Source organism: Meriones unguiculatus, chromosome 19, assembly GCF_030254825.1.
Source record: "Meriones unguiculatus strain TT.TT164.6M chromosome 19, Bangor_MerUng_6.1, whole genome shotgun sequence".
NCBI classification, from domain to species: Eukaryota; Metazoa; Chordata; class Mammalia; order Rodentia; family Muridae; genus Meriones; species Meriones unguiculatus.
This window is the reverse complement of record NC_083366.1, coordinates 37,808,055-37,824,169: the sequence shown is the minus strand read 5'-3', so window position 1 is coordinate 37,824,169 and position 16,115 is coordinate 37,808,055. Positions and strand designations below refer to the sequence as shown.

The 16,115-nt window shown below is 43.2% G+C and overlaps 1 protein-coding gene across 5 annotated transcripts in view; it reads right to left on the bottom strand.

Moving 5' to 3' along the window:
* Elmo1 (engulfment and cell motility 1) overlaps window positions 1-16,115 on the bottom strand; it is a 521,602-nt gene that overhangs the window by 38,276 nt on the left and 467,211 nt on the right. For all 5 annotated transcript variants that reach the window (XM_060372629.1, XM_060372632.1, XM_060372630.1 and 2 more), the window contains one exon: window positions 4,524-4,687. In XM_060372629.1, the coding sequence (XP_060228612.1) occupies window positions 4,524-4,687 (164 nt within the window). The remainder of the gene's footprint in view (window positions 1-4,523; window positions 4,688-16,115) is intronic.

Here is a 16,115-nt window from a genome sequence, read left to right as displayed (position 1 = left end):
AGATTTGGCTCAAGAACTATGGTTCAAGGACCCTTAATCTAGAAGAGCCCTTCAGAAGTGTTGGGCTGAGTGATAATGGCAGTTTCATGGACACTGATCCTTTTCTGTTTCTTTTCTAGAGAGTTTCAGGACTCAGTCGCTGAACTACTTCTGTTCCTTAACTAAAGGCACCCATGGCTTTAAGTACCAGCTCTCAACTCTGTATCTCCAACCTTGATCTGTCTGCTGACCTCTACCTGACCACCTTCTTGGATGTCTTACAGCCTGCCATGTTTGGAGCTGAACTCCTGGTCCCTTGCCCAAATCACTCAATTCCAGAGTGCATCCCTTTAGTTGTTCAGGTCCCAAATCTAGAGCCTTTCCCTGATTCTTCTCTTCGAACAACGACGTTGAATCCAGCAGGAAATATCATTTTCCCTTCTCTTCAAAATATAACCAATGCAAAGCAAAAACTAATCATCATTTCTCTTGCTTGAATTATTAGAACATCTTCCTAACAGATCTTCCTGTTTGTAAATGTGCCTCCTTACAATGTTACCAACGCATAACTTCATGTTAGTCATCTACTCAGAACTCCAAATGGGTTCTAGCAAAGCCCCATGTACTGCAGTTCTATATACCTTCCTAGATTCAACTCCTATTGCTATTGTCCTCATTTATTCTGATCTTGACACATTAGCTCATGGTTCACTGAAAACCTAGATATACTCTGACCTCAGCATGTGTGTACAAGCAATTCTTTCTGCTTGGAGTGTCCTTCCCTCAAATATCTACTTGGTGTGCTCTCTGAATCCCTAATAGATCATCACTCAAATGTGATTATTGTAACCAGAGAGATTTTTTTTTTAGCATCTTTACAATTCTATTTTATTTTTCTCTTTTCCTGCCCTCTGTAGACATTCTATCTATACGGTCATTCTATCACCACTTAATTTGCTCTTATCTTACACATATTATTCATAAACATTATCTATCCCCCCTCTAAAACTGAGCACTGCAGTTAGGGCTGTATATGTTCTATTCACCGTAGAGCCGTAGACAAATAGAATAATTACCAGCTTGTATCAAACACTGATAAATATTTTTCAGATGTTTCAACACTGAACATGGTATACCTGGATAGACTGACCTACAAGAATAGGCTTCGAGGAAAACACTAAGCTGGTAGGCTGGTCTTTAGGAAAGCTACAGTTGTGTGTGTGTGTGTATTTGTGTGTGTCTTAACTTTATTTCTGGCTCTTTTTAAAAATAAGTTTTTCCGGTTTGTTTCTCCTGTATATTCTTAGACGATGTGAGAAATATACAAATATACTCAGTGTTGAGTTTTCCATTTATAAATACTACTAATGTCACAACATGTTAAGTTCTGTGTTTTGTAAGAAGAGTGATCATTTGTTCATTGCATATTGTAAGATGAGCGTATGCTTGTTAGTTTTCATACACTACTGTGCTCAATCTTTGTAGCAGCTTTCATTGTTTTCATTTCCTGGAGAGGGGAAAGGCAGGCTTAGAATGGACTATGTGACTTCCCCAGAAGGCACATTTGCAAATGGCTGAACTGAGATCCGAGCTGGTCTCTGAGGTCAAGGTTTTAGCACATCTTCCTTGTCTGTTTTCCTGCTCTATTGTTGTTTCTTCCCTTCTTCCAAGTCAGTACTCAACGACCTATTTCTGGACTATTTAAGCTCTTTTTATCTATTAGCCTGTACCAATAATGAGGATAGATTTATCTTCTCTGTTAAGTGGCAAATAAAAAAAGCATCTCCTCTTTGAAACCATTCATCAGGAACCAAGAAATGAGCCAAGGCAGCTCTCTAGCCATAGCTATTCCCCAAACAGTTGTTCATGTGGAGTTAACTTTTCGCTTCTTGGGAAAAGTGATCATTTTTAGCAAGACAAGACTGATGGTGTTTGCATGGTCTGAGATTTGCCACTGTGCTGTGTGTGATATGTGGGTAACCACGGGCAGGTCAGAGTGCTATGGAGTTGGAAATGTTAGCGAGTAGGTAGAAGGGCAGTGGACTGGTGCCCAAGCCCCAGCTGGGCTGCTGTACCTGTCTGCAAAGTCAAGGCTTCCACCGTTTAGACAAGCTTACCGGTGCTTTTGGTACCCTAAACACTGAGCTTGGATCCTTGCAATTCCTGCAGTCTTAGCGGGAATTTGGATGTGCGTCCCGTAACTGAACAGCTAGCAGCCTGTGCTTAGCACCACATCCCCCACCTTTTGAAGTCTGGATACTGAGGTGCTCAGTACTCTTCAGCACCTTGGGCTGAGCCTAACATGAGGGATTGCTTAAAATGTATCTGTTAAACAAATAAAAGAAAGAAAAGAATCATGCATAATGATCCTCTCCTTTCCTTTGGGTGACTTTAGCATGAGTCATGATGGTGGCACTGACACTTCATCCACTCCCACAATAAGCTCCCTGTCTAGCAGATCAAAGTAATAGACAAAACAGATCCCCGGTGGACAGATCCTGCCAACAGACCAACTGTATCCTGCTTCCGACCTGCTTGTATCAGAGGCCGTAGCTACAGGCTGGACCCCCACCTTTTTGTTGAAATGCTAAGGTTCCTGGCATCTTGTGATAACTTTGCTGCAGTTATATTTACAAGAAATTCCAATAAGACCTGGTGCTTTTCAGTCTCCTGGACAAGAGTAGTGTGAAAGTCACACCCATGCAGGAGATAATCCTTCCATTGGCATTGCATCTCCTCTCTCAAGAAACATGAAGGTATGAGCTTCTTGTAAAAAAGGAAAAAGACCCTCCAGCATGTGGTAGCAGAGTCTTGCCAGCAAAGAAAGAAGGGCATGGCAGGGTAGTGTTCACCCTGGGCAGAGTTGACATTCTCGCTTGGAACAGTCACAATCAAGCATTGATTTAGAGTCACTTGGCTTTGCTGAAGTGGCCGGAATTTAGAACCACTTGGCCTTCACTTAATCAACTCTTCACTTCTCCATTTAGGTTTTAAGAATTGTCAAAAGCATAATCAAGTGTCCTCATGGTTGCACATTTGCCAGAGCAGATGACTGAAAATCTAGCATTTTGTGAAGGTAGGTCCTGAAAGGGTGTTATGGCACCATACATTCTCCTTGTAGGTGAGACACTGCATTCCCTAGGAGCAAGCCACTTATTCCAATGACTCCATGCTTGGTATTTCTGACTGTGACTATCTCCTGGCTGAAGATCAAGGAAAAAAAGGCCAGCTGTATCTCTTATAAGGACCAGTATTAAATATACGGTATGTCTTAGGGGTTATAATGATGTGGCCAAGCCCCTCAGAAGCATTTTCTGATGATGAACTTCATGCCCACAGAAGTCTACAGCTCTAATGAACAGTGTCTGGTGGTACTTAAGATCTGAAAGCAAGTCTTACACATCGCCACTTGGCTACTGTCTTTTCTAACCTGTATACTGTCTTAACTTACTTTCAGTCTTGCACATGGAGAACTAATGTGATGGCATGGATGAGGCAGCAGCTGAGAACACAGCAGGTCCAAGGCCAGATTATTCCCTAGACTACTTCTGCCTCTTTGAGAAAAATAGTAGCCTACCTCAAGGGGTGTAAGAAAATGAACTAGACTAAAGGGCGCTTTGTGAATTGTCATCCATTAAAAGTGTCATGTATATGCAACTGAAGAACACACACACACACACACACACACACACACACGAGACAGAGAGAAAGGTGGGGGAGAGGGTGAGAACAGTAGTAGATAATACATACAAGAGCGCAGAGGAAGTCAATAGCAATAACTGTCAAATCCCTTCCTTGCTTCCCATCTTTACTCCTATGTCCCTTTGTGTAAAAATATAAAGATGATAAATCTAATCTGGTTCTTAGCGAAGAAAAGCAGGCCAGGTCTCAGAGGAGACAATGTGAACAAAAGTGTTCTTATTTTCCAGATTCCAAGCATTTTAGAGATAGATGAAGTTTTGAAATGGTTGCAGGTGACGTTTAATGCAAAGCCCTGTGATGGGGGGAGGGGGTGACTACTGTCTCCACACTGGAAGCCTGTAGATTTATGGTTACAAAGGTGACAAGAGACAGTCAGGGGCTAACCGCTGGCCAACCCTGGGGAGGTGGAGGGCTGTTCTTCCTCTCACTCAACAGCTCCCCATGGACCTTATGCTACCTCAGAATTTACAATGCCTCAAGGATTGGTGCACCTCCCTCTGGATATAGCATAACATTCTGCTCCTCAGAAGGTGCCTGTGTGGAATACAGCATCACAGGAGAGAACAAAAGACCCCCCCACTGCACACATCATTTTTTTTTTAGGTTCTAAATGTAAAAGTGGTCAAGTGCATTTTAGCTACAGGTACCTGAGGAATCACCTAGAACAGCTGCTGTCCCCAATAAGCCCCACTCTAAGGAGTTCCAGAAAGACCCCCCTTAATGGCTAATTTTTGGAAGGTCTCTCTCCTGCTGACTGACAGCACGCTACCTAGCCCTCCTATTACATCACTGGATCACTAGGGGTCAGTAGCAGAGATGGAGGTCTGAGGTGAGTAGCTTACAAAATCGGGCGAGACTGGAAATCCTCCTGGTTCATCCTCTCAGACTGGCGGATTTTCAGGATCTCAGTGTAGCTCAGGTTCTGCAGTTTGCTCTTGAACTGGTCCAGGGAGCTAGGCTTGGTTGTAAGCGCTCTCATAACCTGCTCCTTCACCACCTGCATTACCTGTCAATGAAAGGAAGACCATTATATTCCAGGGACCAACCTTTCCTGTTCAGAAAAGACTCCGATGTTAAGGTTAAAAGCTCCTTACTCTGGGGTCTCACAGCGTGATCTCTGTGCCCCAACCTTGAGTGTGCTTTACAAAAAAAGATAAACTTTCATTACATATATTTCTATTTTCTCTTACACTGTAGGAACCACAAGGAAGAAAATAGACTAAGTTGGAGAGAAGGGCAGGAGAGAGTGCCTATTTGCCCTATATATTTATTATGTGACAGCAACTGATAAAGCACTAGAAACAGTTCAAACTCAAGAGTCAGAAAGGAACAAAGGCCAAACCACAGCTAAAAGCCTGCATATTAATTATTTCTTCCTGAAGAAAATTGCTGTGATACAATTAACGGTGAGGTTCAGCTGGCACCAATTCAAAAGGATGTGTAGAGATACCTATACCTCTCAGACCTCTTCCCCATGTTGTTAGGGCCTGAGTGTTCATACAAATTATGCATTTAGAAATGGGCACATGCTCTTTCTCTTCGAGTCAGCCAAGAGGCAGAGAGGTTCACTATATTAGAACAGATGTATCCCATTGGAAACTTCAAGATGAAAAGAACATGGTAATTTATGCCTCCGGACATGTCTAGCTTACATGGGGCCAGTAACCATTGCCTCCATTAATGGAGATTCATCTTCATCAAAATACATAAAGCAAAAAAGGGTCAGAGGGCCCACAGAGGCATCCAAAGGGCTTGTAACCCTGCCACTGCCCTTCATCCTCCATTACAAATGAGAACCTTCATTAAAAATGTTACCCCTTATTGGGTACGCATCCAATAACTGATGCCCTTTACATGTGTGTGTGTGCTGCATCTTTTCTCCTTTACCCACTTAAATCTACAGCATTTCTACTCTGTGAAGAAACAGAAGGTTCAGAACATTAATAAATTCACTTAGAATCTCAGTCAGTTGACACGTGGATGACTGAGACTTTGTCTCAAGCTTGTAAACACTCTACCATCTCTTAAACCACCCTTCCTTAGTGCTATTTTGGATTTAAAAATAGAACAGAACTACATACGAGCATCAGCTTCGTGATGAATCTGGTACACAATGATGATGTTACGCATCATCTCCTCTAATCCTCTCCCCAACAGAGACAAACAGGACACGAGTATTGCACACATAAAGGAACAGAGGGAAGGTAGACAACTTGCCTGTCATCCATACATATGTAGAAGGGAAGCACCAAGTGTGATGGCTATCTACAGAATTGATATTGAGCAAATAAGAATCAGATATAGGCTCTGCTTTCTGTGAGCTAATGGTCTAATGAGGGATAGGAACAAGGCTCCAGATCATCACAACAGAAGTGCAGAAAGGATAAACAGGAGACATTTGATTCAATGTACATTTGACATTATCTTTAGAGGAAGAATGGGGGTTCAACTGGCATACACTCAGACAAACAACCCAGAATACCTCCATATCAGCAGCTCTGAACCAGAGCTAAAACTAAATCAGAACCAATTACCTAAGCATCATTCGATGCTCCAGGGATAATGAGATAGGGTGCTTTCCGACTGACCTTCAACTGCACCTGCTCTTCTACTCAGGCAAACCTGTTAATTTGAGATGCTTCAAAAATTTTGAAATTTTAAACATTTCATGCCATCAAGCATAATCAATGGCTAAATTTGGCTAACACTGAATTTTTATGTGTTGCCATTGGGGTTATCCTTTGCCCATTTAGGGAGCCTTGGGGTGAAGCCAGTGAGGTCATGGTTATTTGTTCTCTCTCTCTCTCCTGGTGGGTTGGTGGGACATGCAAGAGAAAACAAAGTTCCAATGATTAAAATGAGGAAGTGGGACTTTAAACAGGATCAGGACACAACTGAGACAGTGTGGAGCTAGCTCCATCCTCTTTGTTTTGCAAATGAAAAACTGGAAGTCCAGAGAGTGATTTCCCCACTGCCTGTATTTAAGGAGCTGTCCCAGGAGATGGCACTTTACACATCGTAAATGCCTAGACTCATGCTAGGGCTCATAGGTGATCATGTGATCCAAACTGCTCCATCAGAATCAGGGAAAAGATAAAAATGTGATTGTAGAGAGTACTGATAGCAGTTACGCTTTATTCAACCAGAAAGTCACTCTAACTTTACATTTTCGTGTTCTGGGAACCTGAATCAAATTCTATTTTCTTATGTTGATATGAATGGGATTATTGCCATTTGCAACCAGAATCTCAACAGGTATCTAGTGCAGTCTAAGAGAGGAATTCCATCCTGTAGATTTGAGATTGTCTAGCCTGAAGGACAAATAGAAGGAAGATGAATACAGTTGATGGTGCTATTTTAATAAGAAGACTGTTAGACTGGAGAAATGGTTCAGTGATTAAGAGAAATGGCTGTTCATCCATAGGCCTTGGCTTTGTTTCCCAGCACCCATATGGTATCCCACAACCATCTGTAACGCCAGTTCTAGGGAACCTAATGCTCTCTGGACTCTGTGGGCAAAAGCCAGACAAGTGGTACACAAACATACCTGCAAGTAAAAACACCCATACACATAAAATAAAATTTGGATTTAAAAAAAGAAAATGACTTTTAAATTCACCTTTCCTTATATACCATGGTTGTATGTTCGCTTAGAAACAAGTCTCGTATCAAATGCACAGAAGAGTGCCTAGTCACATGTGATGCTCAGAGCTTCACGGACTTCACTGGTTCAAGACTACGACCCTGCTAGGTTGAAGAATATCTAGTAGAAAAGCCCTTTAAATTTGCCTTTCAACTTGATAAAGAAAAGTGTAAAACTTTTCCTACCAGCAGGTGGCTTGACTGGCAGCTGCTGCCAGGAGGAGGAATGTGAGCAGTGGGTATGAGGCACAGAACTGCAGTTGGTGGAGCCCCGTATTAGCTTGCTCACTCGTGGCCCACGTGCACTTGGTGCTGGCCCTAATAAGTTCTACTGTTACTCCGTACGCCAAGCAAAAGATGAAAGAGCCCAGAGCTGTTGTTTTTTTTTTTAAGGTGATAAAATAATAAGTTAAACATCTCTCTGGGTATTTGCAAAATAGTTTCTAGTTTCTGTAGTTTTTCTAATTAATGGTGTGATTTCTCAACACGTCACATATAGAACAAGACAAGATATTTTCAGTCACTGTTGTTGACTGTTTCTTCTTTGAACAACATAGAACTGTTTGCCATTCATCTGAAATATCTATAGATGATGTGGGCAGAGGCATCAGCAAATGAATGGTGAGACATTTCTCTTAGGGTGCACGCACTGCCACAGACACCAAAGGGAACAAGCTCTTAGAATATGCATTTGCTGTTGGCATTGGCACTATTTAATCTATGTCTGCAGCATGCTTGCAGTAGGGTCTGGGTAGTTTCCCTAGTACATGCTGTTCTCTTTGTAAGGTCTTATTGAATAATAATAATAATAATAGTATAGGATTCCTGTAAGACTTTAGTACCTTACATGGAGAATAGCTTGGCTCCTTGGAAGACTTTTTAAAAAATTTGAACCAGACAGGCCTTGGGTAAGTCAATCTAACTGCTGTTTATTTACACTGATCCTGGATCCTACTCGACACCCGCTGTGCCTCTCCTTGCTCCTAGTCACTTCTCCTCAGGCTTTGTCTTTATGCCTACAACATTTATACCAGTCACTCTCTCATCCATCAAATGTTTTTAAGCACCTACTCAGGGCAAGATACTGAGGGACATTGGGAGCCTTGTGCTAAAGGAGCTGTCAGCTTGCACTGACCTTTCTGAAGGGAGGAAATGATATCATGGCCCAGCAAGGGCCCACACTTTCATTCCAGAAACACCAAGACACTCTCAAATGATGTCAGCAGAAGGACTTCAGTCACAGTTTGAGAAGTGGCCACATGTAGACATCTTGAGAAGCCATTCTTGAGAGAAAAAGCAAAAGGGTAGATTTGAAGGCAGAAGGGACACAGCTGAGGGTTGAGAAGGGGGTGTGGGAGTCTCCTGAGCAATTTGCTAACCCATGTTAACAGAGGAAAAGCACGTGGCTTCAGAGTCAGCAGTGTTCGTTGCAGAGTCTGGCCCTGCCAACACTCACCAGCTGGGCTGGACAAAAGCCTCAGGCCATCTGAATCTGTTATCATTCTTGTGATGAAACATCATGACCAAAGCAACTTGGGGAGGAAAGGGTTTATTTGGTTTATGTTTCCATATCACTGTTCATCACGGAAGGAGGTCAGTACAGGAAATCAAACAAGGCAGGAACCTGGAGGCAGGAGCTAATATAGAGGCCATGGAGAGTGCTGATTACTGGCTTGCTCCCCATGGTTTGCTCAGCCTGCTTTCTTATAGAACCCAGGACCACCAGCCCCGCCCACAATAGGCTGGCTCTTCCCCCATCAACCGCTAATGTAAGAAAATGTCTTACAATCTTGCCTATAGCTGGATGTTACGAAAGCGTTTTCTCAATTGAGGCTGACTCTAGCTTGTGTCAAGTTGACATAAAACTAGGCAGCACAGCATCTGTGGTCAGATTTAGGAGAAACAGAACATTGAGGGCAGTACCTTATGAGGCTCCCTATGAGGTAAATTCTAAACGATAGCTTGCACAGAAAATGTAATCACCCTTTCAGCCTGCAGCCATGTACATCTCTTGTGATGACTCTATGTATTCGCAGCAGTTAGAGAGCCCCTCAGGGTTCTCTTCAGGTTGCATTGCACAGAACTGGCTCTGACAGATTCCACTGTGATATTTTCTGTAAATCATGTGCCTACTCTCACCCTGAGTGGTTTCAGGGCTTCAGCTGATCCCCTGGCATGTTTTTCCACCCTTCTGCTAGGCATTCTGCCCTGGGATGAGCACTCTCGTCCTCTGGTAGGAAGCCCTGCTTGCCTAAAGCTGTGTGGGTCAGGCTTACTGTAAATTAAGAGGAGTGCCCTCAAATAACAGAGGCCCGGTGTCAACCTCTGACCTCTCACCATTTCGTCATGTGTCCTCTTACATCAGATGAATCAGATACACTCTTCTTTGCTGACAAATGCAAACAATGCTCTTCTCCATCTTACAAAGGATATGGTTTCCTTTGGCATCGTTAACTACACTTCATCTCCATTTCTTCAGTGCGGTCCTCATGGTTCTCTGAGACCCCGCCTTTACCATATCCGTCTTAAGGAGCAGCAAGGCCTAATCTGTAGCCAAAAACACATCCTGTGTTTGATGCGGGTAGGGAGGCCCTTGACTTCTTTCTTTGTACAGCATCATTTCATACTCTGAGAATTACTTAGCACATTCTGTCAAGGAGCTAAAGATCATGAGCTGGGAAAATGAAATAGTTTTCTGGAGACTAAATCATCCCAAGGATTTTACTATTTTCTAGTTAAGAATTCTGGGATTTCACTGATCCATAAGCCAAGACACCTATACTCATGATTGTCAAGCAACCCTGATGGTGAAATCTGATCATAAGCATGGAACCATTAGGGCTTAGGTGGCTGCCTGCTCATGAAAGCTGGAAATGTCGCAGTCACAGCCGTCAACTCTAGTGTAATCTAGATGCTGACTCAGTCTCCTCACTATTCCCTCTGTTAATTTCACATCATTTGTACCAACCCCTCCTAGAACTGCTGCCCCAATACCTGTCCTAGTTTGGCCAGTAGACTTTGAACTTCAACTCTGACCTTCCCAGCCTCTCCTCCTAACTGCCACCTCCTTTCAAAATGTAAAGCCAAGCCAATCACTCGCTACAAACTACAGTGGCCGAGGACCACCTTGGAAGTGGAGACCTGACAGGCACTGGCTCTGATGGTTAGTGTTAACTGTCAATTGAACCGAAGTCTAGAGTAAGCTGGGAGATGAGCCTCTGGGCCCATCTTGGGGGATTATCTTGATTACGTCAATTACGTTAATTGAGGTGGGATGACCCATCCCTATGACTGGCAGAAAATACCTAGGCAGAATATCTTGGATTGTGTAAGGGCGGAGAAAATGCACTGAGTACTTGCATGCAGAAATCGTTGCTCTCCGTTTCTGATTAATGATGTGATGTGACGGGTTCCTTCCAGTGACTGTGACTTTCTGGGTGTGAGCCAAGAGAAACCCTTCTGACCTAAATTGCTTTTGTTAGAGGATTTTTATCATAGCCACAGAAAGGGAAATAAGACATTTTTCATCTTCCATACACCACACCATCTTTACTTGGTCTGGCACGTGAACTCCATGACCTTACCACATTCCTCGGCTCCTTTGCTTACTACTCTGTCTACAGAAATGTGCAATACAGGTAAGTGATAGTTACTGGAGAAAACGCTTGTTTTACTTATGTCTTGAAGGCTCATAAACTGGTCAAGAGAAAGACTCTAAAAAAAAAAAAAGCCTCTAAAGTCAGTACTTTCCAGCAAGGTTTAAGATGAGTTTTGTCTGGCTCAGCCCTCAAAACTTTGGTTCTGAAATGGGTTCCAGAAATGGGTTCTATTTCTCCAGTTCCTTCGAGGATGCTAATTTACACCTGGGTTTAAGAGATCCAGGCTTGAGAAAAGAGGACAGAAGGACACAGGTAAGAGAACTGACATGTCAGGGAAGGCTAGTGGGGTTGCTCCTGCCCTCAGTATGCCTGCCTAGAGTGACACACAGATGACAGCTGAGGGCTCGAGTCATTATCTGCTACTGGGGCATTCAGATACCAAGAACCATCAACTACAGCAAAGGAACTGGCTGCTCCCAGCCTGTCTGGGCAGGTTCCTCAGATGGGGTTCTTTACTGAGGTCATACACTGTTTCCTGGGATGTCTCTCTTAAAGGCATCCACAGAGCCCATGTTGAAGGCATCTGGCTACTTCAGTCAGAGATGCTTTAACAAGGGCAGCCAATGTCTTCCCAAGAAGCTCACAGTTCCCTAGGCAGCAATCAAGGGTAGCATTCTCAAATGCATGATTAGAGCAAGGCAGCCACTGTGTGTCAATCCTGGGCAGGCGTGCCTGTGGCTGACAGTGTCCATGCAGGGCCCAGGGAGGGCAAATGTGAGAGTTATCAAAGGTGATTTTTCAAGTGTGCCCTGAGAGCAAAGCGATGGGCAGCTGCCATTCAGCTTCTCCACTGAGTCCAGTTTTGTGCTTCTGATAAAGCAGGGCAGCTTCAAACATTCTGCCAATATGACTGTCGTCTGAACAGAGATCTCTGAGGACCTTGGGGTTACCCCAAGAATAACTCGTTATATAATGGCTGACCCTTTAGTTTCATATAGATGCTAATACAGTGATGCCCTGTTCCGAAAACTAAGGCAGGTAACATTAACAACTGCTCTGCTTGTCCTGAGCAGGCCTTTTAATTTAAGCTTTAAGGCGTTTTTATAGCTGGTAAAAATAGTAAACCTTTCAACCAGTGATTCATGTAAAAATCAATCAGCACCAGGTCACAGAAGAGCAATGAGCAGGAAAGCCCATGCCCCTCCCTGTCCTTAGCCTCAGCACCAAGCTCATCGTGGAGGAGAGGGGAGGTCTGGAACCACAACCTTCTTTCTGCAGCTCACCCTTGAGCCCACTGTAATCAGGGGGCAAGTAGCTGTGTAACAAACTACATTTCCCCCCGAAACAGGGAGCCAAATTAACATGGACGATCAGGCTAAATTGGCTGGTTAGCTAATTGAAGGCCCCACTGGACAAGAGAGAGCTATTTTCACTAGCATCTGATAGAATCAGCCTCAAGCAAGGAGGAATCCATGCCAATCACATTAGAGAATGGCATTTAATTCACAGCTTTAAATAAACTGACAGGTCAAGCAAGTCAGTCAAAACCTATGAGTCTGTGCAGGAGGGGCAGAGAGGTTCTTGTATTTTTTTTTTTCCTCTATTGGGACTGGGGTAAAAGGGTGGCATATTTTTAGTAAGCACACTTCATTTTGGTCCTCCAGTGCTTGCTCACAAATCTCATCTACACACTGCCAGCATGAGGCCAAAGCACAGTCTTTGCAAGGATTTTTGAATTTACAAAGAACAGTCTCAGCTGGAAAGTCTGTTTATTGAGAGCTACTGGGAGTTGGGGGTCTGTTCTCCTTGAACTATGGCTGCCTGATGATGGGGGAGGAGAAAAAAATGATCTGACTTTGCTGAAATCCCCCAAATTATGGGGGGAAGTTAACTGAAGTAAGCAGATTATTCTTTTCTTTTTGGTGTGTGTGTGTGTGTGTGTGTGTGTGTGTGTGTGTGTGTGTGTGTGTGTATGTAGAAATCAGAGGTCACTGTCAGGTGTTTTTCAGGTATTTTTTTCAGTCTCTCTTCGCTTAGTTGTTGAAACATGGCTTCTCGATGAACCGGGAGTTCAAGACTTCACTAGATTGGCTGGCCAGTGATTTCCAAAGAGCTACCTGTGTCTGTCCCTACCCTTAGCCTTGGAGTTACTGACATGGCTGTCACACCCACCTTTCATATGGGTGTTCGGGATTCAGGATGTCCTGTTTGCTCGGAATGCGCCTTTGCCCTGCTGATCCATCATTGCCTCAGCTCCTCTTTACACACAGTCACGGTGCCAAAATAAGTAATGAAGAATTCCTGATTTTTTCTTTGGGATTAAATGGCTTGGACAGCACCTCTTTCAGCATTACAGCTGCTTGCCAGAACATCTGAGGTCCATTGCCGTCTCTTTTTCACTTCATTTCTAAGGCCTGTAAAAGGGAACTAATGGCCACTGTGCTATTCTTTTAATATGCTTCAACAGCTGAAGGTTGGGGCTCCACTTAATTCATCTTTAGGTTACTGACATATTGTTGTCAATTTTATAAACATTTGTGGAGTGAATGAAGGAGAAGAGGGACATAGGCGCAGATAAAACTGCCTCCTATGACGCTGAGATTAGTCACTATAAAGAAGTAAATGAAGTGTCTCTGGTCTCATTTTGAGGGTAAAACCTGAAGCTGTGCCTGTTTAAATCTCTCAGCCTGTTTTGAATTCACCATTAAATAGTGACAAATGAAATGGGACAACCTGCCCCACTGGAAGGGAGATTTAATAAACTTTAAAAGCAGTCTGCTTAGGCGCCGACACAGGGGAAATGGAGTGGGAAGGAAAAGTCTGGCTCCATCAAGAAGCCCTGGCATCAGGCAAGGCTGCAGAGCAGAGGCCATTGCATGGCTGCCTGAGCAAGTCTTCCATAAAGAGTTGGCATACAATATGGCCATGCTCCTCTACAGATAGATGGGTGGTGGATGCAGGGGCTCAGCAGTCAGCTTTTCAGCTACCCATACACTCACCCTTCAGTCTCTGTGAGGGACTGGTTCCAGGACTCAAATTCAAAGATCTGCATCTCTTACATAAAATGGCATAGTGTTTGCAAATGCCTACCTACATCCTCTTCTCTATTGAAAATCACTTGCAAATGAGGTACTGTACCTAATACAACATCAGTGCTCTTCGGTAGCTCTCCCAACATACTGTTTATGGAAGAAAGACAAGAGGAAAGATGCATATACTCAGCGCAGAGACAAACCCCCCAACACATGCCCAAATATTTTTGATTCTTGATTGGCTGACTCTGTGGATACCACATCCATGGATATGGAGGGCTGGCTGCCCCCTGTCCATCTCAAAATACCTTCCCCTTTTCAGAAAACATGAGGCTGACTGTGAAATGATAAATGCCATAATCTTAGTCGGAACACTGAGAATGTCATGCTTTGTGATTCAATTTCCAAATCAAACTGATTCATCCTAAGCATAAATAAATTTTGTTTTCAAGTTTATCTAATCAGTGTTGCTTCCTGGTATTGGTATTAGATACTTTGGCTGGTTTTAGCGGTGCCTGTTATAGAAAATGCTGAAGAGGTGAGGCAAGAGATTACAAGTTTGAGGCTAGCCACTTAGAGTAGCAAACAGAGGAGGAACTGGAGGGAAGTTTGTCCATGTAATATTCATGTATTATACTCATGCATGAAGTTCTCAAAAAAACAATTAAAAAAGAAATTTTAGAAATATAATCAATCCCGCATCTGCTGCATAACATTTTCCTGTGCACTGAACAAACATATGCTCATCCTTGAATGAGGTGCTGATAGTGGTACAAACGAGACCTAACGGCCAGCCAGAGAAAGCCAGGCAGGTAAGATGGCGCGTAAACATGCTCTGTGGACGTAGGCTCTTCATATCATTTAGGGGAAGGGCAAGCCAAATGAATTAAGCACAGCGCTGGCCTCCTCATCCCCGGAGTTCTATTCTCACCCCAGGTTTTTCTGGTTGCATTTCTCAGAGTACACTGAGATTATTTATTCGCTACTTGACTCTCCAGTAGGACCTTGAAAGCTTTACAGGAAGAAACGGTATCTCATTAGTCTTTTTATCACTGTCTTTTGAAACTCCTCCTACCTAGCAAATTCCCCCCTCGGTCCAGTAAATTAAAGGTCAACTGGACTATATTTGTAGAGTTACATGAAAAAATGATTTCTGGCCAGTCTTTGTGAAGGCCACAGGGACAAATCCCTGTGATAGTCTTAAGCAGGAGAGAAAAGGGATCATAGCCGGAGCATGATAGATTAACTCTGGTAAGTGCAGGGCCATGCTGGCATAGTGCTGTATTTCTCCCAGATGGTTGAAAGAGAGACATCTCATAAATCCCTAGGCCTTTTCTTTCTTTTTGCAGGTTATTATAGTGTCCCAGGGCAGACGAGCACTCTCCAAAGTAAAGTAATTGTGAGCCATTTATTATGTTTGAAGGAGAGCCTGCCATCCAATACCGCCACAATGTTCAGACAATTAAAGTGGTGGAACTGACTATGCAAAACCTGCTGTTCACTCGGTGTCTGAACTCAGTGAGCACGGGCAAAGCTAAAATGGCTCTGCTGCTGTTGTTTTGCATCTCAGTATCTCTTTCTTTCTGTTCTTTGTCTATACCACTCAAAGCTATGAAGCAAACTAGTTCCTGTGGCTTCCAAAAATCTACTGGGTCTGTCATGCTTCTCCCCAGATGCGGCTGCTCTCTTTGCTGGTACATCCAAAGCAAGGAACAGCACCATTGGCAATTATGTGACATGTACACCAGCACTCTTCTTTGCCACGCCAGTGGTAGACACGAGTAATTAATTACAACACTTTTCCCTTTTGAACCATGATCTTACATGAAAAAAAAAAAATACTACCCATAAATTCAATTCTATGCACAAAGGCAAAACACTATTTAATCTTAATGCACAGGGCTGATCAATAACTTTGGATCAAATTTTCTTAAAAGTTCCAATGTGTACTAACTAAAATTTCTTATGGATTAGTCAAACGATTATTAGAACCTGAATGTATTTTTATGTGTTCATGGATATTGATTATTCAGTCCAATAACTAAATGATATTTCTGTATCATCTCTACCTTTGTCACTGAAGCCCATATTTATTATCTCCAGAAATGGTATAATATTTTGAGTAAGGATACATCATGGGCCACTTGTAGCCAGGAGGGGC